The sequence below is a fragment of the Sorex fumeus genome, unplaced genomic scaffold (genome assembly GCF_029834395.1).
Source record: "Sorex fumeus unplaced genomic scaffold, SorFum_2.1 ptg000041l, whole genome shotgun sequence".
In the NCBI taxonomy this organism is placed as follows: domain Eukaryota; kingdom Metazoa; phylum Chordata; class Mammalia; order Eulipotyphla; family Soricidae; genus Sorex; species Sorex fumeus.
In genome coordinates this window covers 3,043,753-3,065,694 of record NW_026606098.1, presented here as the reverse complement: position 1 = coordinate 3,065,694, position 21,942 = coordinate 3,043,753, and the positions used below count along the sequence as shown (strand labels likewise).

Below are 21,942 nucleotides of genomic sequence, written 5' to 3'. Positions count from 1 at the left end.
AGGAAGGAAGGAAGGAAGGAAGGAAGGAAGAGAACTGGGCAGGCCCAGGAGATGGTACAGTGAATATAGCCCTTGCTTTGCATGCAGCTGACCCAGGTTCAATCCCCAGCACCACCAAAGGGCCCTTGAGCCCCAACAGGAGCTATCCCTGGGTGCAAAGCCAGGAGTGAGCCCTGGCTTACTCCTGGTGGCTCAAAAAAAAAAGAAAGAAAGAAAGAAAAGGTGGGGGGGCTAGAGCGATAGCACAGCAGGTAGGGCGTTTGCCTTGCATGCAGCCAACCCAGGTTCGATTCCCAGCATCCCATATGGTCCCTCGAGCACCGCCAGGAGTAATTTCTGAGTGCATGAGCCAGGAGTAACCCCTGTGCATCACCGGATGTGACCCAAAAAGCAAAAAAAAAAAAAAAAAGAGGGAAAGAGACAGAGAGAGAGGAAGAAAAAAAGAGAGAGAGAAAGAAAGAAAGAGAGAGAGAGAGAGAGAGAGAGAGAGAGAGAGAACTGGGCATGTACAGGCGTAATCCCTGGCTGCAAAGCCAGGAATGAGCCCTGGCTTACTCCTGGTGGCTCAAAAAAAAAAAAGAAAGAAAGAAAGAGAGAGAGAGAGAGAGAGAGAGGTGGGGAGGAACAGATCAACTAACTGATAAGACTCTTAAAAATATTTCTGGTGCCCTAAGAACCATCAGGTGTGGCCCCAAACCAGATAGATAAATTATATAGAGCAAAAGTTATGATACCTGCAGTAAAATGTGTGACGAGTGAGACAGTCCAGCAGGCAGAACACTTGCCTGGTTTGATTCCCTGCACCACTCATGGTCCCCAAGCCCCGCCACGAGGGATCCCTGAATGCAGAGCCAGGAGTGAACCCTGAGCACTGCCAGAGGTGACGCAAAACCCAAAAATAATGACAGCTCTCATTAGCTCTTCAAGACAGGACAGAGACGAGGCCATTGTTCTGCCCGAGGCTGACCCTGGTTCGGTCCCCAGCACCACACAGTCCCCTAAGCACTACCGGGATTCACCCCTGAGCACTGAGTGCTCATCATCATAGCCCCATGATCATAGAGGGGTATAAAAAAATAATAATTTTTATTCTATTCTTAAAATAATTTTTTCTTTGCTTTTTTTGGGTCACACCCGGCAATGCTCAGGGGTTCCTCCTGATTCTGCCCTCAGGAATCACTCCTGGCAGTGCTTGGGGGACCATATGGGATGCCGGGGATTGAACCCAGGTCGACTGCGTGCAAGGTAAACGCCCTCCCACTGTACTCCAGCCCCAGCACTGTAGCACTGTCCTCCCGTTGTTCATCGATTTGCTCGAGCGGGCACCAGTAATGTCTCACACAAAATTGTGAGACTTGTTGTTACTGTGTTTGGCATATTGAATACATCACGGGGAGCTTGCCAGGCTTTGCCGTGTGGGCGAGATACTCTCAGTAGCTTGCTGGGCTCTCCAAAAGGGGCGGAGGAATTGAACCTAGGTCGGCCATGTGCAAGGCAAACACCCTATCTGCTGTGCTATTGCTCCAGTCCACTCCAGCCCCTGTCACTGTCACTGTCACTCCCATTGTTCATCGATTTGCTCGAGCGGGCCCAGTAACGTCCCCATCATGAGACTTGTTGTTACTGTGTTTGGCATGTTGAATAGGTCACGAGGAGCTTGCCAGGCTTTGCCGTGCAGGCGAGATACTCTTGGTAGCTTGCCGGGCTCTCCGAGAGGGGCAGAGGAATCGAACCTGGGTCAGCCAGGTAGGCCGCATGCAAGGCAAACGCCTTACCCACTGTGCTACCGCTCCATCCCACTCCAGCCCCTAAATAAAATTATTTTATTTTATCATTTAAATGATTCATTTTATAATTTAACTTATTAATTGTATCTAATAAATTTATCATTTTAAATAGTTTATTTTATAATTTAAATTGAATTAGGGAATGTTTGAAAAAAGAAAAACGAATCAAGGCAGCATAGACATGCCCTTCTATGTTGCATGTCTCTCTGTAGGCTTACGGCGAGGCTGCAGTGAAGTAGGCAAGGAGTTCACACCGTGTGAGAAGGAAGCTCGGCGCCCACATCACACAGCTCGATGTGTGTCATTCGCTTTATTTGCATAGTTCTCTGCATCGCTGACATGATGACACATAATTAAAGGTAAGACAAATCGGGGCTAGTGTGATAGCACAGCAGGTAGGGCGTTTGCCTTGCATGTGGCTGACCCGGGTTCGATTCCCAGCATCCGATATGGTCCCCCAAGCACCACCAGGAGTGATTCCTGAGTGCAGAGCCAGGAGGAACCCCTGAGCATTTCTGGGTGTGATGCAAAAAAGAAAAGAAAGAAAGAAGAAGAAGAAGGAGGAGGAGGAGGAGGAGGAGGAGGAGGAAGAGGAAGAGGAGGAGGAGGAGGAGGAGGAAGGAAGGAAGGAAGGAAGGAAGGAAGGAAGGAAAGAAAAGACAACTCCAGGGAGAGGAATCAGATGAAACCTAACTTGTTCTTGAATCTGTTGTGTTCTCCTTTATTAGGCCAAAAAAAAAAAAAAAAGCAAACTTCAATTCATTTTGACAGAAAAAAATGATGCCAGGACCTGCTGGTGAGACAGCAAGCAAGCTACACGAGAAGCTGACTCAGAACAAAGGGCTTCATAAGCACAAACCGGGAACTTGTCTGTTTATGTACTGTGTTTGCAGTTACTAAATTAAGTGCTCTTTAAGGCTCTGTAAGCAGAGATGACAGAGCAGGTTGCACTGCACACAGCCAGCCAGGTTCAAACCCCAGCACTCCCTATGGTCCCCCAAGCCCTGCCAGGAGTTAGCCCTGAGCCATGTCAGGTGAGAATAGCTCCAGAGAACTGCAGGCTGGGCCAAAAGAAACCTGTCTCAACGCATAAGCCATCATTCAAATACAACCTGCATCACATATTAACTGAAAGGTCATCGTTAGTAAGTGATCCCAAATGCTGAATTCTACCTTCACTAAAGGGGCCCCAATAGGGTTTCCAACTTACCTTTGAGCCAGGAGGGGGAGCCAATCCCAGGAACGAATAGATAATGTTCTCTTCTTTTGCAGAGAAGAAGGAGTCAAAATCCTTTAAGTAAAGAGAAAGACCGTCTCAGCCCAGCATGCCTTTGTGAGGCCCTAAGCCTGTCTCAGTGGATCTCTTTGATTTGCCGGGCGCTGCTTTAGGGGCTGGCACAATAGCTCACCCCAGCTTGTTCGGTCCAGGATGGCTAATCCCAAAAGTGAAGAAATCTCACAAGGCATTTTCCACTTGTTTCTGTAATCACTGTGTCTTTTACCGCGTATAAGGCTTCATCAGAATAAGGATGTGTTAAAGAAGTCACATTAACTTTTTTCTTTTTTCTTTTTTCTTTTTTCTTTTTTTTGGGGGGGGGTCACACCTGGCAATGCACAGAGGTTACTCCTGGCTCTGCACAGAGGAATTACTCCTGGAGGTGCTCGGGGAACCATATGGGATGCCAGGGATTGAACCTGGGTCAGCCACACACAAGGCAAACGTCCTACCTGCTGTACGATTGCTCCAGCCCAAAGTCACATTAACTTTTAAATGATATTTCTTTTTAAAATTTCACATCATGGGGCCCAGAGAGATAGCACACCAATAGGGTGCTTGCCTTGCACACAGCTGACCTGGGTTCGATCCATAGCCCCACATATGGTACCCTGAGCCCACCTAGAGTGAGCTCTGAGTACAGAACTGGAAGCAAGCCCTGAGAAGGTGTGTGCTTCCCCCGAAAAAAAAAAAAAATCTCATGTAAGCTTTCTCTCGTGCTCACTTTTCTCTCACCAAATACACACACAAAATCATATCCAGACACACAGACACACACACACACACAGACACACACACACACACACACACACACACACCAGAAACCCATAAAGACTCTCCCCTAAGGTAAAAATGAGTGAGAAATAACTCTCCACAAACACAGGAAACCTGTCTGACTCAGCTTTGTGCTGGGCAAAAGAGAACACATTCTTCCCTAACAATTCCTCACCACAAATCAGAATTCACAAGAGTTTGCAACCTGAATTTCCATGATAAGTGTGGCCTGGAAAACCTTTTGTTGTTGTTTCTGGGTTACCCCAGCTGTGTTCAGGGGTTACTCCTGGCTCTTTGCTCAGAAATCTCTACTAGTGGTGCTTGGGGGACCACATAGCATGCCAGAGATCGAACCCAGGCCAGCTGCGTGCAAGACATATGCCCTACTATCACTCCAGCCCTTTGAAAACCTCTTTTGAATCAATATAAAAGTACACCCCTGGAGCCGGAGTGGTAGTACAGTGAGGAGGGCATTTGCCTAGCATGTGACAGACCTGGGTTCAATCCCCAGCATCCCATAGCATCCCTGAGCACCGCCAGGAGTAATTCCTGAGTGCAGAGCCAGGAGTAACCCCTGAGCATCGCTGGGTTGACCCAAAAAGCAAAAAAAATATATTAAATTGTTGGGTAACATTGCTTTGTCCTTCAAGAAGCTTAGGTTTTATCTGGTTACACGCACCTCAGTGCTCCTGAAGCACTTCCACTTCCATTGTGTTTATCTGTAAACAGTCTTCCCTATGCTCTCCCACCCAGTTAATCAGCTTTCCCCTTAATCAGACTTTGTTAAATAGTTTCCCAGAAATCTATGATTTTATATGTATGAGTGAAATATTGCCTTTCTCCTCTCCTTATGCCTTATGAACAATTTACTTTAAGGTAATATCCTTTTTGTATAGATACAGAAAGACCGTTAACATTATGCTTTGTAACTTAGGATTTGATTGGCCTTGAATATTATTCACTCCTGGGCATCTGCTTTCTCGACTTAAGCCTCAGTTGCCCTTAGTTCCTAACACCCCAAAAGCAGGGTCCCGACGAGGGACTGAATGGACCCAGGGCAAGCAGTGAGCTACCCTGGCAGCGAAATGGGCCAGGCCAAAGTGCCACGATTCTTAACTATAAGTTAAGAGTTTGATCATAGACAAATGCTGTCATGATCCAAAGGTAACGACAAGACTAGGATCCTGCTAGGGGTGGGAAAGACTATCTGGCCTGAGCACCGTAGTCTGAGATCGAGATGGCCCTAGGAGAGCAATTCTATAAGTTTAAGGTATTTCTTACTGTATCCATACAAAATGATTTATATAATATTTTATATGCTTGTCGGACAAGGAGAGGAGAGGCACGCCCATGGAATTCTGCTCTAGGGTGGGTCCTCCTGCTAAGTGTGACCAAAAAAGCCAATTAATTAATTAATTAATTAAACATTTCTTGTTTGTTAGGGGTTTTGGGGGGAGGGGGTTAACACTCAGCAATGTTCAGGGGTTACTCCTGGCTCCGTCTTCAGAAATTACTCTTGGCAGTGCTTGGGGGACCATATGGGATGCCAGGGATAGAACCTAGGTCAGTTGCATACAGGACAAGCACCCTACCCACTGTACCATCTCTCCAGCCCCGGAAATATAGAATATTTCTATCTGAGTCGGGGGAAGGAGAGGGGAGATTCTTTTGGGAGCCCCCCCCCCCGGCAATGCTCTGGGGTTAGTCCTGGCTCTACACTCAGGAATTACTGAGTGCTCAGTGGGCTCAGGGGACCATGTGGGGTCCCAGGGATCAAACCCAGTCGGTTGTGTACAAGGCCAGTGCCCTCCTCCCCCGTGCTATCTCTCCACTCCCACAAGTCACTTTTATCTGGACACTCTAGCATGGCCTCGGGGTCCGTCTGTCCATTCCCATGCCCAGCTACAGAGGCTCCTCTGCTTCCCAGACTCCTAATCCCCTGCCTTATCCACCCTGGTCAGCTCGTCTCCCACCCCTAACTCTGCCTTTTGAGGGGCACAGCCCAGGCTGCACACAGGGCTAACACAGTAGCAATTCTCTGCTTCGTCTCTGCTCGGACCCAGACTGAAAGAGCATGAGCTCATCTGGGTCTCCAGGTGAAAGAAAAACCTATCTCTAAGACTTTGTGGGTTGAGCATTTGGTTTCTCCCAGCTGAATCAAAAGCCCGCCACTCTGTAGTTCCTGTTCTATTTTGGTTTATTCATGACAAATGGAACGATTTTATTTTTGTTCTTTGGTTGTAGAAGAAGATAACGTGTTTACAATGGTGTTGACAGTTATGGTCTTGGTGTATGCAGTGACCTCCATCACCACACCAAAGTGTCCAAGACCCCTACCCACCATACACAGTGTCACATGGGCCCCCACAATCTGGAGTTCTCCTTCCTGTTCCAGCACCGAGAGTTGGTCACCAAGTGCCACCATCCCGCCCATGGTCACCACTAACCACTGATGTTTGAATTTCTCCCTCTGCCTTACTGTGTTGAGCAGATGCCCTCCAGAAGTCAAGACAGTCCTCCTGACCATGCCGGGGTGGGGGTGTTGGGGGGCAGGCAGCATCCACCCAAACATGGACCAGGCAGAGACAAGTGTTTGCACGCCAGCCTCAGGAGGCACCTTATGCTCTACAGAGAACTCAGCTTGTCGAGTGGAAAAGGCAGACTGGGAAGATGCAGAACAAGGCACAGATACACAGTTTAAACATATGAGGCCCTCGAACTCATCCCCAGCCCCCCAACCAAATATGTTCATAGAAGAGGCAGTTCAAAGAATAACCATGCAGTATGAGCCCTTTTACATATAAAGCTTGAGAACAGGCAAACAAAGCAAGGTGGTGGTTTGGCTGGTGGTCCACAGGAGGCCCCAGCAAGGAAGAAAACATCCACAGAATTCACCGCAGTGAAACCCACATGCCACAGCCACCGCCAGGTAAGTAATTAGCTTTACCGCTAGTCTTGGAAGAGACACAAGCAAACCAAGATGCTGAAACTTATCGGCCCAATTCTACACATCCTGGAGGTCCTGGAGTGCAGCCACATACACAAGGCTGAACCAATACGCAATGGGATGCCTGAACAGACCCATTACCTTAGAAGAAATTGAAATGGCAATCAAATGTCTATCCAAAAACCAAAGCTCAGGCCCAGATGGATTCACTCGTGAGTCCTTTCATACCTTTAAAGAAGACCTACAGCCAATTCTTCTCAGGCTCTTCTAGGAAATTGAAGAGACAAAAATGTTCTCATCAAACAATTTCTATGAAGCAAACATCACCTTGATACCAAAAGCAGACAGAGACACTACAGAGGGAGGGGAGGCGATATCCCTGATGAACACAGATGCGAAGATCCTCAACAAAATACAGTAAATAGAATCCAACAACTCATCAAAAAGATCATCCACCATGACCAAGTGGGATTCATCCTAGGTATGAAAGGATGGTTTAACATATGCAAGTCAATCAGTGTAATATACCATATCAATACAAGAAAAAATAAAAATCGCACAATCATGTCAATAGATGCAGAGAAAGCATTTGACAAAACCAAGATCCACCACCCATTCATTATAAAATCTCTCAACAAAATGAGAATAGAAGGTTCTTTCCTCAATATAGTCAGTCACTTACCAGAATCCCAGAGCAAGCACAGCGGGTAAGGTGTTTGCCTTGCACGCAGCCAACATGGCCGACCCGAGTTCGATTCCTCTGCCCCTCTCGGAGAGCCCAGCAAGCTACTGAGAGTATCTTGCCTGCACGGTAAAGCCTGGCAAGCTCCCTGTGACTTATTCGATATGCCAAACACAGTAACAACAAGTCTACGATGGAGATGTTACTGGGTCCGCTTGAGCAAATCGATGAATAACGGGATGACCGTGACTGTGACTGTGACCAGAGCAAGCATTATTCTCAGCGGGGGGGGGGGGGGGGGGAAGCTTCCTTCTAAGATCAGGCACAAGACAAGGTTGCCCACCCTTGCCATTTCTATTCAATACAGTACTAAAGTATTTGCCATAGCAATTAGGCAAGAAAAAGATATCAAGGGCATCCATATAGAAAGAAGAAATGACTATTGGCAGGTAACATGACACTATGTTTAGAAAATCCTAAAGGCTGGACAGAAGAGCTCACTTATCATCAGAGATGCAAATCAAAACAACAATGAAATTATTTTGCACCACAAAGACTGGCACACATTCAAAAGAACAAGAACAACCTGAGCTGGTACAAATGTGGAGATAAAGGGACTCTCATTCACTGCTGGTGGGAATGCCAACTGCTCTAGCCTTTCTGGAAAACAATCTGAACATTCCTTAAAAAAAAAAATTACTAGGAATTGAGCTTCCATTTGATCCAGCACTCCACTTCTTAGAATATACCCCAGGGGCCCAGAAACAAAAATTCACAAAAGCCAAAATCTGGAAACAACCCAAGTGTCCAAGAATAGATGACTGAGTAAAGAAACTCTGGTGCATATAAATAACAACAAAATATTATGCGGCTATAAAAAAAATAGATAGCCATGAAATTTGTGCTACACAGAGGGATCTGCAGAGTATGACACTGAGTGAAGTTAGTGAGAGGGAGAGAGACCAACGCAGAATATCTTTCATATGTGGGATATAAGGAAACATCATGGTGGAATAATGAATACCCAAAGACAACGGAACAAAGAACATCATGAGAACTGGCATTCAGCAGGAAACAAGACACTTGTGGGGAATGGGGGGTGGGGGACTGGAGCGATAGCACAGCGGGTAGGGTATTTGCCTTGCACGCAGCCAACCCAGTTCAATTCCCAGTATCCCGTAGGGTCTCCCAAGCACAAAGTAGCTTTGTGATTTCAAGGTGACTAATAAAATTAATGAGATTTTGAAAGAATTAAATGCAATGCCCCCACCCGGGGACCTTTACATTTCTGCCCAAGTCCTAATTCTTTTTTAGTTTGTTTAGGTCTTTGTGGGACTGGAGCGATAGCACAGCGGTAGGGCGTTTGCCTTACAAGCAGCCAACATGGCCGACCCGAGTTCGATTCCTCCTCCCCTCTCGGAGAGCCCGGCAAGCTACCGAGAGTATCTCGCCTGCACAGCAGAGCCTGGCAAGCTCCCTGTGACGTATTCGATATGCCAAACACAGTAACAATAAGTCTCATGATGGAGACGTTACTGGGCCCGCTCAAGCAAATCGATGAACAACGGGAGAACCGTGATTTATTTCTTACCGTGATTAGGTTTTTGTGGCTTTAATTATCATAGACATTGTTATATTTGACAAATATCAAATTGACAACACAAATGTCACAAAAACAGTTAAAGTTCAAAATGGTTAAAACTTGGGATCAGGGGTCCAGAGCGATAGTAAAGTGGGGAAGGCATTTGTCTTGCACACAACCAACCCGGGTTCGATTCTCAGCATCCCATAGGGTCCCCGAGCACTGCCAGGAGTAATTCCTGAATGCAGAGCCAGGAGTAACCTCTGGGCACAGACAGGTGTGACCCAAAAAGAGAAAAAAAAAAACGGGATCAGAAAATTACATACTCATGCTCAGCTGAGCTTCTTTTTTTTTGTACAAATGGAAAGTGTGCTTTAGAAATAAACTTTGTTCTAATTTAGTTCGGGTTTTTTTTTTTTTCTCCCTAGTCCTAATTCTTAGCCTGCACATCGGGCTGTGTTTGTGCACTGAGCACTCCCCAGGGTGTTTCACAGGGGTTCGGGTTGCTGTGAGATTTGGAGGTACCATGTGGGGCCGCCCGCCCGCGGGGCCTCTGCACAGACTGCTGGTCCCTACTGGTGCCGATAGACACACGTGGTGTGTGGGTTTGTGTTACTCAGCCAGCCGGTGTCTCCTTTCTCTGGCTGTCAGTTGCCTGCCGTGCCCTGAGATGTCTTCATCTGCAGCCCCCAGAGAGGCCGAGGTGCCACGGACATCGTGAGGCTCACAAGGTCCCGCCCGAGGTCCCCTCCCTGTTCTCTGCCAGCTCCGGCGTCCCAGGGTTCATACAAGCATCTGAGAAGGGGTTAAGGCATTTGCTTGGCACGTGACTGGCCAGGGTTTGCTCCCTGGCACCCACAGGGACACCTGAATCCCCCAGGAGTGATCCTGGGCATAGAGCCAGGAGGAAGCCCTGAGCATCACCAGGTGTGGCCCCAAAATTAAAATGAAGAATTCCCAGGGACCCAGGAGGATGGCTCGAGGGGCTGAGTGTGGGTTCTGCAGGCGGAGGCCAGCATTCCGTCCCCGGCACTGTGCGGTCTTCTGAACATTGCCTGGAATGATGCCCCAGCACAGAGCCAGGAGCAAGAACCCGGGCACTGATGGGTGTGACCCCAAAGCAAAGCTCAAAAGAATAAGAAATATAGAGGGGAAAGGAGAAAAAGAACAAGAAATATGAAAAAAAATTTCAGTCACTCCAGCAATAAAAGCGCTTTTTCCTTCCAATGTAAACCTCCTAATGTAAGAAGCATTGCGTCCTTTTCCCTAACAGAAAAATAGCAAGACCAAGCTCGGGGGATGGGGGAAGCCACACGCTTGGAAAAGGGTGCTTAAGCTTTACCACTGCAAGACTGCCATTGACGAGAAGCACACACTTGCCGTTCCGATGGAAAAACATCTTTCTTTTCCGGAGTTCTGACTGACAGTCCCCCAAAGCCCTGAAATTGCCTAAGTGGTTTTTCTTTTTAATTAACAATTGTGATTTACAAAGTTATAGATAACTGTGGGGGGTTGTTTGTTTGTTTGTTTTGTTTTGCTTTGCTTTTTTGGGTCACACCCGGTGATGCTCAGGGCTGACCCCTGGCTCTGCACTCAGGACTCACTCCTGGATGGGCTCGGGGGACCATATGGGATGCTGCGAATCGAACCCGGGTTGACTGCGTGCAAGACAAATGCTCTACCCACTGTGCTACCCCTCTGGCCCCATAGGAGACTCTAAGAACAGGGCTGTGGAGAAGATCCTGGGGCACAACAGGGACGGGCGTGTCTGCACCTTCACATTTAGAGTCCAAGAGCCCAGAGACTCTTGGTGCCTGAGTGGATGCTGTTCCAGGAGCCTGACCAAGTCAGCACAGCCACGGGCTGGGATTCAGCCCCCAGCCACTCTGTCCCTGGAGAAGGTAGCGGGATGGACAGCCCTATCCTCCCATCCCACCCTCGGTTCCCCCGGCAACCAGCCCCACTCCTCAGCGGGGTCCAAAACCTGCTTGTGTTTTAAACGTATAATATCAGCACCAATATTATACTGCTTCACACAATCAATAACGCCTTTGCCACTCTCAAAACTTAGGTAATTTCACAAAAAACACTCTCTCAAAAGGACATATGCACACCGTGATTCACTGCTGTACCCACACAATAGCTAAGATATGGAGTAACATAGGTGTCTGGCGACACGTGAATGGATTATGAATATAGGGTATACAGACATGATGGAATACTACACAGCTGCAAGGAATGATCAACTCATGTAGTTTGCTTCAACACGGCTGGAACTGAAAGACATGTTGAAGAAGTATCACGGTATCATATATGATTGCTTCAGAGCAAGATGACCTGCAGATCTACTCTTAAAAACTGGAAACATGGAGTCGGAGAGATAGCACAGAGGGGAGGGTATTTGCCTTGCACATGGCTGACCCAGGTTCAATCCCTGACATCCCATAGGGTCCCCCAGGCCAGGAGTGATTCCTGGGTGCAGAGTCAGGAGTAACCCCTGAGCACTGAAGGGTGTGACCCAAAAAGAAAAAAAAGGGGGGGAAATGGAAACACAAGGTCCCGGGTTCAAAAACTGTGATGAATTTCAGGACAGAGACTCAGCTATAGACACAGCCCAGTCTGGGGCCCTGGGAAACCTCCCTGAAGGGTCGGTGAGTTGATCACAGGCCCAAGAAGGGAGGAGGAGGCTGAAGGAGGGAGAATCATCCCCCGAAGGCCCTTTTGAACCATTCTAACTTTTCAACATGTCTATGCCTCACATTCTCAATCCTTACAAAATAAAACCGCCTACCACCAACCTCACCCCAGCACCTGCTCCCCACACACACAAAAATAAATTCTCATTTCTTTACCCAACGAGAGCCACAGTCCAGACACCAAGTGATGGTTGATTCCTGTTGGACCTTCCAGAACCTTTTGTGAGGGTTAGGATGGAGGAGTTTAGGAAGGGAGTGCGGAGGGGCTCTTCATGACACAAGAATCCCTCTCTGTATCATGCTAAGTGAAATGAGTCAGAAAGAGAGGGACAGACATAGAAGGGCTGCACTCATTTGTGGGATATAAAATAAGATAATATGAGACTGACACCCAAGGACAGTAGACACAAGGGCCAGGAAGATTGTCCCATAGTTGGAAGCTGCCTCATGAGCTGGGAGAGAAGGCAGATGGGATAGAGAAGGGATCACTAGGACAATGATAGTTGGAGGGATCGTTCAGGATGGGAGATGTGTGCTGAAAGTAGATAATGGACCAAACATGATAGTTTCAGTATCTGTACTGCAAACCATAATGCCCCAAAGTAGAGAGAGAGTATGGGGGAAATTGTCTGCCATGGAGGCAGGGGGAGGGTTGGAAATTGGGGGTATGATGGGGACATTGGTGGTGGAGAACGTGCACTGGTGGAGGGATGGGTATTTGATCATTGTATGACTGAAACTCAAATATGAAAGCTTGTAGCTGTATCTCACGGTGATTAAGAAGAAGAAGAAGAAGAAGAAGAAGAAGAAGAAGAAGAAGAAGAAGAAGAAGAAGAAGAAGAAGAAGAAGAAGAAGAAGAAGAAGAAGAAGAAGAAGAGGAAGAGGAGGAGGAGGAGGAGGAGGAGGAGGAGGAGGAGGAGGAGGAGGAGGAGGAGGAGGCAGTGAAGGCAGCAGTAGTAGCAGCAGCAGCAGAAGTCCTCTCTATCCCTGAAAGCCCCAGGTTCATTCCACTGGTAAGTCCTGACCCCGTGCTAGTCGCACAGTAGGACCACATGGGAACATGCTCAGACTCTATACTGAGACTCAGAACTCGGCAAGAATAAACCAGTGCCAGTCTGAGTGAGCACGGACAGACACCAGGGTCCCAATGCCTCAGCATGGCCTTAGTTGGAGAACAGAATATTGGCAGGTGGCCCTACTGGGTTAGCATTACCCAGTTCCTGTTCCAGATCAAAAGCCCCATCAGATGCAGAAACAGAGACAGAAAGGGATGTTCCCACAAGCCAAGGACACCAGGGCTATGTGCCAGCCCCAGCAGCTACAGGGAGGCTGGGAATACATGCTCCCTTGAAGCCTCTGGAAGGAAGGAAGCCAGCCTGCCCACGCCCTGACTTCACACTGGCCACCAGCCTGCAAGGACAACAAGGTCAGGTGTCTGAAAGCCATCTGTGGCTTTCAAAACAAACACCTCCTTGCAGGAAGGAAGCCGGGAGTTGGATCCCTGGCACCCCACATGCCAAGTGTGAATTCCAGTGCTGTAGCACATGTGACACACCACGAACAAGTGTGTGAACGCCCCCGCCCCCAGCAACACAATGAGATGGACACCCAAGGACAGTAGACACAAGGGTCAGAAAGATTGTACTTCGTGGGCTGGAGTATATTCTTGGCATGGGGGAGGCCCAAGTTTTACCCTTGGCACATGGTCCCCTGAGCCCCATTAGGAGAAAGTCTTGAGCACTAAGCTAGGAATAGCTCCCAAGCACCACCAGGTGTGGCCCAAAATAAATTAAGGGGCCAAACAGATACTACAGTAAATATGCGGTCGGAGCGATAGTATAACAGATAGGGCATTTGCCTTGAATGCAAGCCGACCCTGCATCCCATATGGTCCCCCGAGCATCGCCAGGAGTAATTTCTGAGTGCAGAGCCAGGAGGAGCCCCTGAGATCGCTGGGTGTGACCCAAAAAGCAAAAACAAATAAATAAGCAAACAAAAACAGTAAATAGGGTGCTGGCCTTACACCCTGGGCAACCTAGCTCTGATGCCTGGCACCCCACAGAATCCCACAAACCCCAGCAGGAGTGATCTCCGAGCGAAGAGCCAGGAGCAAGCCTGAGCACTACCAGGTGTGTCCCAACACCATCACCACGCCTCCCCACAAAAAAAAAAAAGAATAGAATCAAATAAGGAGCTTATGTAATCCCCAAACTTCCGTTTCTTCATTTTGTGGATTCTATCATTTTCTAAATTAATTTAGATTGTGATTATTCACAAGAGATTCACCATCTAGATGCTAGGTGGGAGAAATGGATCATGATTTGGAAATCTCATATCATTTCAATACGTGCGCGCACACACACACACACACACACACGCACACACGCACACGCACACACGCACACACTCTGATCTAAGCACCCAAGTACTCACCCCACAGTACTGCTCCTCGTTGAAGATCTGGGGCGGCAGAGGGATCCCGTTCTGCGGCTTTTTCTCTCCAGGGACGTTCTCCCTCATCCATTTCCTGTTGTCTTCGTCTCCGGCGATGTCTAACTCCTTAAAGTCGATTTTATTCGCTTCCAGAAAGCCCACCACCTCTTGCTGCTTCTTCCTAATCTGGTCACGAGTGGACAAAGATCATCATTAGGCGATTGGGGACAATGGTATGCTGTGAGCCTGGGCGAAGGACTGATCAGGGGGTGGAAGCACCAGCCTTGTGGGGGTGGGACCCCAAGGGTCACCCGGCAGGACCACAAGCAGCGCCAGGATGACCCAAGCAACCCAGCTGGGCCTGAGCAGAGTCACATCCAGGGGACAGAGGCAGCAGAGCATACTCCAGTGCTCTGAGAAGTCACTGAGAGTTGTGGGGCGGCCCTGGAGGCCCGGGCACCATGGGAGGCCCAGGCTGACCCCTGCATTCCTGAGTCTGAGCAGAGCCAGAGGCCCCAGGGGACCCGGAGCCCCCTCCAGGCAAAGGAGCTTGTGGGAGCTCCAGGCAGAGAACAGCAGGGAAGTCATGGGGACGAACGGGCACAGGGGAGACGGGGAGAGAACAGGAAGTAAGGGACTAGCCCTGCCTCCCCACTCCAGAGAGCCTGGTTCCATCCCTGGCACCCATGGACCCCACCAAGGTCCGTTCTGATACAGAACCAGGAAGAGCCACGCCCCCAGCCCTGCCCAATGGCTTCTATTCCCAGTCCTGATGGACAAGCTGCCACCAACTTGGTGGCCCTCCTTTCAAGGACCTCGGGGACAGATTTCCCAAATGCTCCATGGAAAATTCGTCAGACCCTGTGTAACTGGGGCCCTGCACTGAGCACCCCCAACCCCCGGAACAGACCTGTCAAGCATTTAGACAGAGGGGACAAGGCCATCATGGGTCCCCAAGAACAGTCTGGAGAGAGAGAGAAGCCCCTTAAAGACCCTGCAGGGGTCAGGGTTGGTCATTCATTAAGAAGAAATGTGCAGGGCTGGAGTGATAGCAGGGAGGGAGTTCGCTTTACACGCGGCCAACCCGTGTTTAATTCCCAGCATCCCATATGGTCCCCCGAACACCGCCAGGAGTGATTCCTGAGTGCAGCAGAGCCAGGAGTAACCTCTGAGCATCGTCGGGTGTGACCCAAAAATGCAAAAAAAGAGAAAAAAATAGTAATGTGCAATCAGCTTAACCAATGGCTGAATAAATAGCAGTGTTCCTACATTTTTTTTAATTTTTAATTTAAAGAAAAAGAAAAAAAGAAGTAATGTGAATGAGTGTTTGGGGATATGAAAATATCAAGGTATCAAGGATTTTTTTTTTTTTTTTGCTTTTTGGGTCACACCCGGCAATGCACAGGAGTTACTCCTGGTTTATGCACTCAGGAATTACTCCTAGCAGTGCTCAGGAGACCATATGGGATGCTGGGAATCGAACCTAGGTCAGCTGAGTGCAAGGCAAACGCCCTACCCGGTGTGCTATTGCTCCAGCCCCGAAAATATCAAGCACCTTTATTTTAATTTTTTTGTTTGATTTTTGGGCCACACTCAGAAATGCTCAGGGCCTACCACTGACTCTGCACTCAGGGTTCACTCCTGGCGGTGCTCAGGGGACGATATGGGGTGCTGGGGATTGAAACCAGGCCAGCCTTGTACAACCTTCCTTCCAACTGTGCTATCCCGAAGGCCCCAAATATCACGATTTGTTCAGCCTTCTGAACGTGGCCTCCTAATGAAAACAAGTCACCAGTGTTCCTGTCCTCCGAGGCCCTTGTTGCTTTCCTCTAACTTCTCCAGCAGTGAAGCTCTCAGCAGCACTTCTCAATGAAGGCTGTAAAGGGTACATGTGTCCCCCAAACTGAGTGTCTGAGTTCAACCCTCTTTCATTTCATTTGACTCCCTTCAGTAGGCTGTAAATCTCCCCCGTCAAAACGCCTGTTTTTTTTTTTTATATAGAACGACTGCATTCATTTGTGGTGATTGAGAAAATATATAGTAGAAGACTAATATCCATGGCCAGGAAAAACAGGGGCTAGGAGGATTGGTCAATGGTTGGAATCTACCACAGGAATGTGAGGGGCAGAGGGTAGGTAAGATAGAGAAGGGACCAGTATGACCATAAGAACTGGAAATGATCACGCTGGACAAGAACGGAGTGTTGAAACCCAAGCACAAAAATGTGTAAGTCTATAACTGTACCTCATGGTCTTTCACTAATAAAAATTTTAAAAAAAAAAAAAGAAATCACAATAAATTTCTGTGGCATTTTAAATAAATAAATAAATAAATAAAACCCCTTGCAAATTTAAAAAAAAACTGAGTGTTGAAAGCAGGTAAATGGATACACATGATAACCTTTTGGTATCTGTATTGCAAAGCACAGTGCACAAAAGGAGACAGAGAAAGAGAGAGAGATGGGGAGAGAGAGAGAGAGAGAGAGAAGTGTCTGCCATAGAGGCAGGCTGAGGGGTGGAGGTTTTGGGAGGGAACCTGGGGACACTGGTGCTGGGAAATGTACACTGGTGGAGGGATGGGTGTTGGAACTCTGTAGGACTGTAACCTAATGAACTGCTTTGTAGTGTTCACAGTGTAATCACACAGTGATTCAATAAAAATAATAAATAAATAACCTGTTTTTCTTCACTTCCGCCCAAAAGAATGAGTCAAGCAGTTTGCTATGTTGAGTTTTCCTGGGGTGGGCTCACTGGTAGAGCACAGAAGACACTGACCTGTCTTAGAGAGCATCTCACTAGAAAGAAAAGTACAACCCAGGGCCCAGCGAGCACAGGAGTTAGGCGCTTCCCTGCATCCCCTTCCCCTGGTTCAAAACCCCTGGCAATATTTATGGTTCCCCAAACAGCACCAGGAGTGAGCCCTGAGCAGAATCTGGAGAAGCATTACTGGGTGTGGTCCAAACACCAATGAAGAAAAAGACCCGAGCAACCTAACCCTGGCATGAAGTTATGTGGAGTGTGTCGCTTGAATCCCCGATATCCCGTATGGTCCCCTAAGCACCATCAGGAGTAATTCCTAAATGCATGAGCCAGGATTAACCCCTGTGCATCGCTGGGTATGACCCAAACAAGCAAAAATAAAATAAAATAAAATAAAATAAAACTTCAGGGGACAGGAGTGATAGCACAGCGAGTAGGGCGTTTGCCTTGCACACAGCTGATCTAGGTTTGATCCTCGGCATCCCATATGGTCCCCTGAGCACTGCCAGCAGTGACTCCTGAGTGCAGAGACAGGAGTGACCCCTAAGTATCGCTGGCTGTGACCCAAAAAGCAAAATAATTAAATTAATTAATTGAATTAAAACTTCAGAAGACATGGGGCTGGAGCAATAGCACAGCAGGTAGGGCGTTTGCCTTGCACGCGGCCGACCTGGGTTCGATTCCCAGCATCCCATATGGTCCCCTAAGCACCGCCACAGGTGATTCCTGAGTGCAGAACCAGGAGTAACCCCTGTGCATCGCCAGGTGTGACACAAAAAGAAAAAAAAACTTCAGAAGACATACCTATTGTTGGGGGGATCACATCCAATGGTGCTCAGGGCTTACTCTTGGCTCTGCACTCAGGCATCACCCCTGGCAGGCTCAGGGGACTGTATGGGGTACTGGGGATTATACTTGGTCCTCTGTGTGCAAGGCAAGTGCCCGACCTGTTGTACCCTCTCCAGCCCCTGAGATGGAATATCTTGATTCAGACCAAACCACTGTCTTCCTTCCTTCTCCAACCTTCTCGGCAACCCTCCACCTCCAGAGCTGCACGTGTTATTTACAGCTCTCTCGTCTCCTTTCTTATTCCTTCTAAGCAGTGCTCAAGAGGCCACAGGGCCCCTCCCAGCAATCCTTCACCAACCAAACCCACGGCTCAGTGCAAGGACTCGAGGGCTCGGCGCTGCTCCGGGCCGGCACCAGGGGTGACCCAGGAGGGTTGGCCAGGCCGGCCAAGTGCGGGCAAGTGCTTCTTACCTGTTACCCTCCAGCCTCTATTCCCAGCTCTCAGAGTTGAGCCTCAGCGTGGGAGGTGGAATAGAAAAAGGGTTTCATCCTATCTCAGCACTTTTGGGTTTTGCTTTCTGGTTTTGGGGTCACACTTGGTGATGCTCAGGGATTACTTTGGGCTCGAGTCTCAGGAATTACACCTGGAAGTGTTCTGGGGACCACACAGCATGCCAGAGATCAAAACCGGGTCCGTCACCTTCAAGGCAAATGCCTTCCCTGCTGTACTATGTCTCCAGCCCCATTTATCAAAACACTTCTGAATAGATTAAAAAGAAAAAACAGACTTTTTTCCTGAGACCTGATTTACATTTCTTTTTTTTTCTTTTTCTTTGGTTTTGGGGTCACACCCGGCAATGCACAGGGGTTACTCCTGGCTTTACACTCAGGAATCACTCCTGGCAGTGCTCGGGGGACCCTATGGGATACTGGGAATTGAACCCGGGTTGACCGCGTGCAAGTCAAACACCCTACCCGCTGTACTATCGCTCCAGTGCCCTGATTTATATTTCTGATAGAAAGTCAGAGACAGAGAGAGTTGGGGTGTGTGTGTGTGTGTGTGTGTGTGTGTGTGTGTGTGGAGAGAGAGAGAGAGAGAGAGAGAGAGAGAGAGAGAGATCTGTGCACCCTTATTTCCAGCAAGACAGCAATTGAATGTGGTGGGAGGGGTGTCAGATGCAGAACACTGGGGTTTTAGCGATACTGCTCAGCCCCCCACCCCAATCCCAAACACAGAAAAGTTAAAGCTGCCCCTGAGTCTTCCCAAAAAACAGCCACTTACACTGAGCCAGGTGCACGGCCCCTCAGCTGCCTGGGGCTCTGAGCTGGACAGGGGTGTGAGCCAGCCCAAACAGTGTGATCACCCATGCCCACTCCCGGGCACCGCCTCCCTGCAGCACTCCCCTCAGGGGCCCAATTCAAGGAGCCCCCAGTCCTCTTCTCTGGGGGGGGGCGATGAACCCCGGGGACACAGCACCAGAGGGGGGCGCCCTTGATGGCACCAGGAGGGGCATGCAAAGCAGCCCACTCTTATCTCCCCCCAACTCTCCCTGAGCCCCGTCATGGCTGGCGCCTCCCACCCAGCCGTGCCTCTCTGGTCCTTGGGTTCTGCATCAATTGGAGCCGAGGGAGCGTGGGGGTGCCGTAGCCCTCTCCTGTCACAGTAACCCCTGAGAAAGGGGCTTCTCTGTCCCAACAGCCCCCGGCTGCCGCTGGAGGTGACGATGCTCAGCTCCTCCCTTCACTGCATCCCTCGGGGACCTTTCCCAGTCAAGGTCTCTGTGCTGACTGGCCTGAAGCCCCCCCCCCCACAGCTGTCCCCTGAGCGAGGGGCAGGCCTGTTCACAGGCCGCCCACAGATGCCCTGCACACCTGGTCCTTGGCGCTGGCAGGTGTGTGCTCTGATCACTGCGTTAAAACAACACGGTGCCACGGAGACTTGGCAGGGTAGACTCCCAGCCCCTGGGACTCTGGGGCTGAGAGGGGCCCCTCTGTCGAGGGTGGTGGAAGGCATGGGAAGTGCGGGGGCCACGGCTAGGGGCTGTCCTCAAGATCACGGCTCCAGGGCCAGTGGAAAAGGTTAGAGGCACAAGCGGGGAAACTCGAGGCGAGGCAGAGATGCTGAGTGACTCCATCCCAGGAGTCAAAGATGAGCAGGTCATAAAGTACAAAGGTGCCACGGGAGCGGAACACCACGGGAACAAACTACTCAGGGTGCTTGAGCAGGACCGGAATGGGGTCACAGAGGAGGTTGCTTATGGTCTGAGGGGAGGGGACAGGCGGCCCTTTGCACCCGTGGTGCTGGAAGCTGACACACTCAGTAGCTGCAGTGGCGCCCTGCCCCCCAACCCCCATCCCTGCATTCCCAGAGGCTCCCTAGGGGATCAAATCCTGGCTGGCCAGCGTCTGCAGACACCACAGCTGCAACCTGAGATGCTGGGGGGTGGGGGTGGGGGGCGCTCGATATAAAAGGAACAGACCCTGACACTCCACAGCATTGGGGTCACACCCCGCTCTCTGTGCAGTCACCCCAACTTCTGCCAAAACACTGGCAGGTGAGAAACAATATAGCACGTGGGACGCTCGACTTGCATGCCTCTAACCCGGGTTGGATCCCTAGCACCCCATCTGGTCCCCCGAGACCCCAGGAGTAAACCCGGAGTACTGATGGGTAGGACCCCAAACAAAAATAAATAAATAAACGAATAAAATGCCACGGAAATGTTAAGTTCCTGGTAGACGGGCAGGTTGGCAGGTCCCAGCCACAGACCAAAGCTTGGAAGGTTTCCCAGGAGGAAGGAGTGCCTGGACCGTGCAACGACCCCCATGGCAGCTTCAGAGGGCCCAGACTGAAGTCTAGAAGTGGAGGAGAGGGGGCCAGAGCCGCGATTCCCAGCCTTTGTCTCAGGGAAAGGAGACAGACCAATGCCGGCCGCTATTTTTGGTGTTTGGATTCCTAGAGCATTGAAAACCGTCGCCTTATGGACATTTGTACTTGTCACTGTGACATCATTTGCCTCAAATAATAGTATTGCCCAGGCTGAATGCAGAGTTTTGGAACAAGGAATTACACTGTGGAGTGGCCCTGCCAAGCTGGCTCGTCTGCACTCCAGATAAAGCTCTCGGGCAGGGGGGTCGCTTACTTGCAAGGTGTTGGTGCTCACTGAGTGTACTCCCGGCTTGGGGCATTAGCTCAGCTTCTTATCAACAACTTGAAAGTCTAAGTCCTACAGGACAAATGGCAGCACACTCCCTGCCCCCCACCCCCAACAGCCGTGAGCTCCTCCACTATCCAAGAGGACACACACACACACACACACACACACACACACACACACACTCGCGCATGAAAACCCTCTCGCGCCCCGGGAACCACATACACGTTCCAGAGACACCCACCCCCACCAACGCCCTGATTGCAGAGGCAGAAGGCCAAGGGTAGGCACAGGCTGCTGCCCCCGCGACCCCCTCCAGCCCCCAAAGCAAGGCAAGCCCATCGCGGGCCAGGCGGGCTGCCCAGAGAACAGCGTGCGCCCACACGCGGCCCCCCGGACACCTACCGCGATGGACCCGGAGGATGTGGCCACGAAGACTCTGATCACCATGTCGCTGGTCGGGAGGAGGACAGCCCCCCACGCCGCGCCGCGCTGCCCGGGGCCGAGCTGGAGCCGGACACTGAGCCGGCGCGCGCGGGTGCCAGGTGCGCTCGGGCTGGTCAGCGCCGCGGCCCCTCCGCCCGGCCGGCCCGGGGGCGTGCCCCTCCATTGGCCCGCGAGGATTTGGGATCTGTCCGGAAAATGTGTGATTGGTGGATAAAAGCGGCCGCTGGACCCTGTCCCTTCTCGCCGCCGATGCCCGGCAACAGTCCCTAAAAGGCGAAGCTGTGCGCGCACCAATCCGCGCGCCGGGACGCCTGGGCAGGCGGGGCCCGGGCCCGGCCGGGGCCAGGGCAGGCACCAGCCCGGACAGGGCCGCGGAGCCCGCCAGGGGGGCCCCAGCCGCTTCCTGTAGGCGGTTCTCCTGCCCCCTGAGAAAAGATATTAGTAAACTCAGGGCCAGAGATTGCTTCTCGAGCCGCCGGGCCCCGGGGGGCTTCTCTGCTTTCCCCACCTGTTGCTCTTTAAAACCGCCAGACCTTGATTCTGGATAGCTCCACTAACATCTCAGACCTGTTGGCCAGCCCTAACGATCCTCACGGGGGACAAGAAGTCAGAAA

General features: G+C 50.2%; 1 protein-coding gene across 1 annotated transcript in view; it reads right to left on the bottom strand.

Annotated features, from left to right (window-relative positions):
* The window catches only part of SH3BGR (SH3 domain binding glutamate rich protein), a 52,965-nt gene extending 31,493 nt beyond the window's left edge, over window positions 1-21,472 (bottom strand). The window contains exons 1-3 of the mRNA XM_056119559.1: window positions 21,287-21,472; window positions 14,179-14,364; window positions 2,998-3,078 (exon numbers count right to left, since the gene is read on the bottom strand). Coding sequence (XP_055975534.1) covers window positions 2,998-3,078; window positions 14,179-14,364; window positions 21,287-21,331 — 312 coding nt within the window. The 5' untranslated portion in view covers window positions 21,332-21,472. The remainder of the gene's footprint in view (window positions 1-2,997; window positions 3,079-14,178; window positions 14,365-21,286) is intronic.
* Window positions 21,473-21,942: the final 470 nt, after the last annotated feature.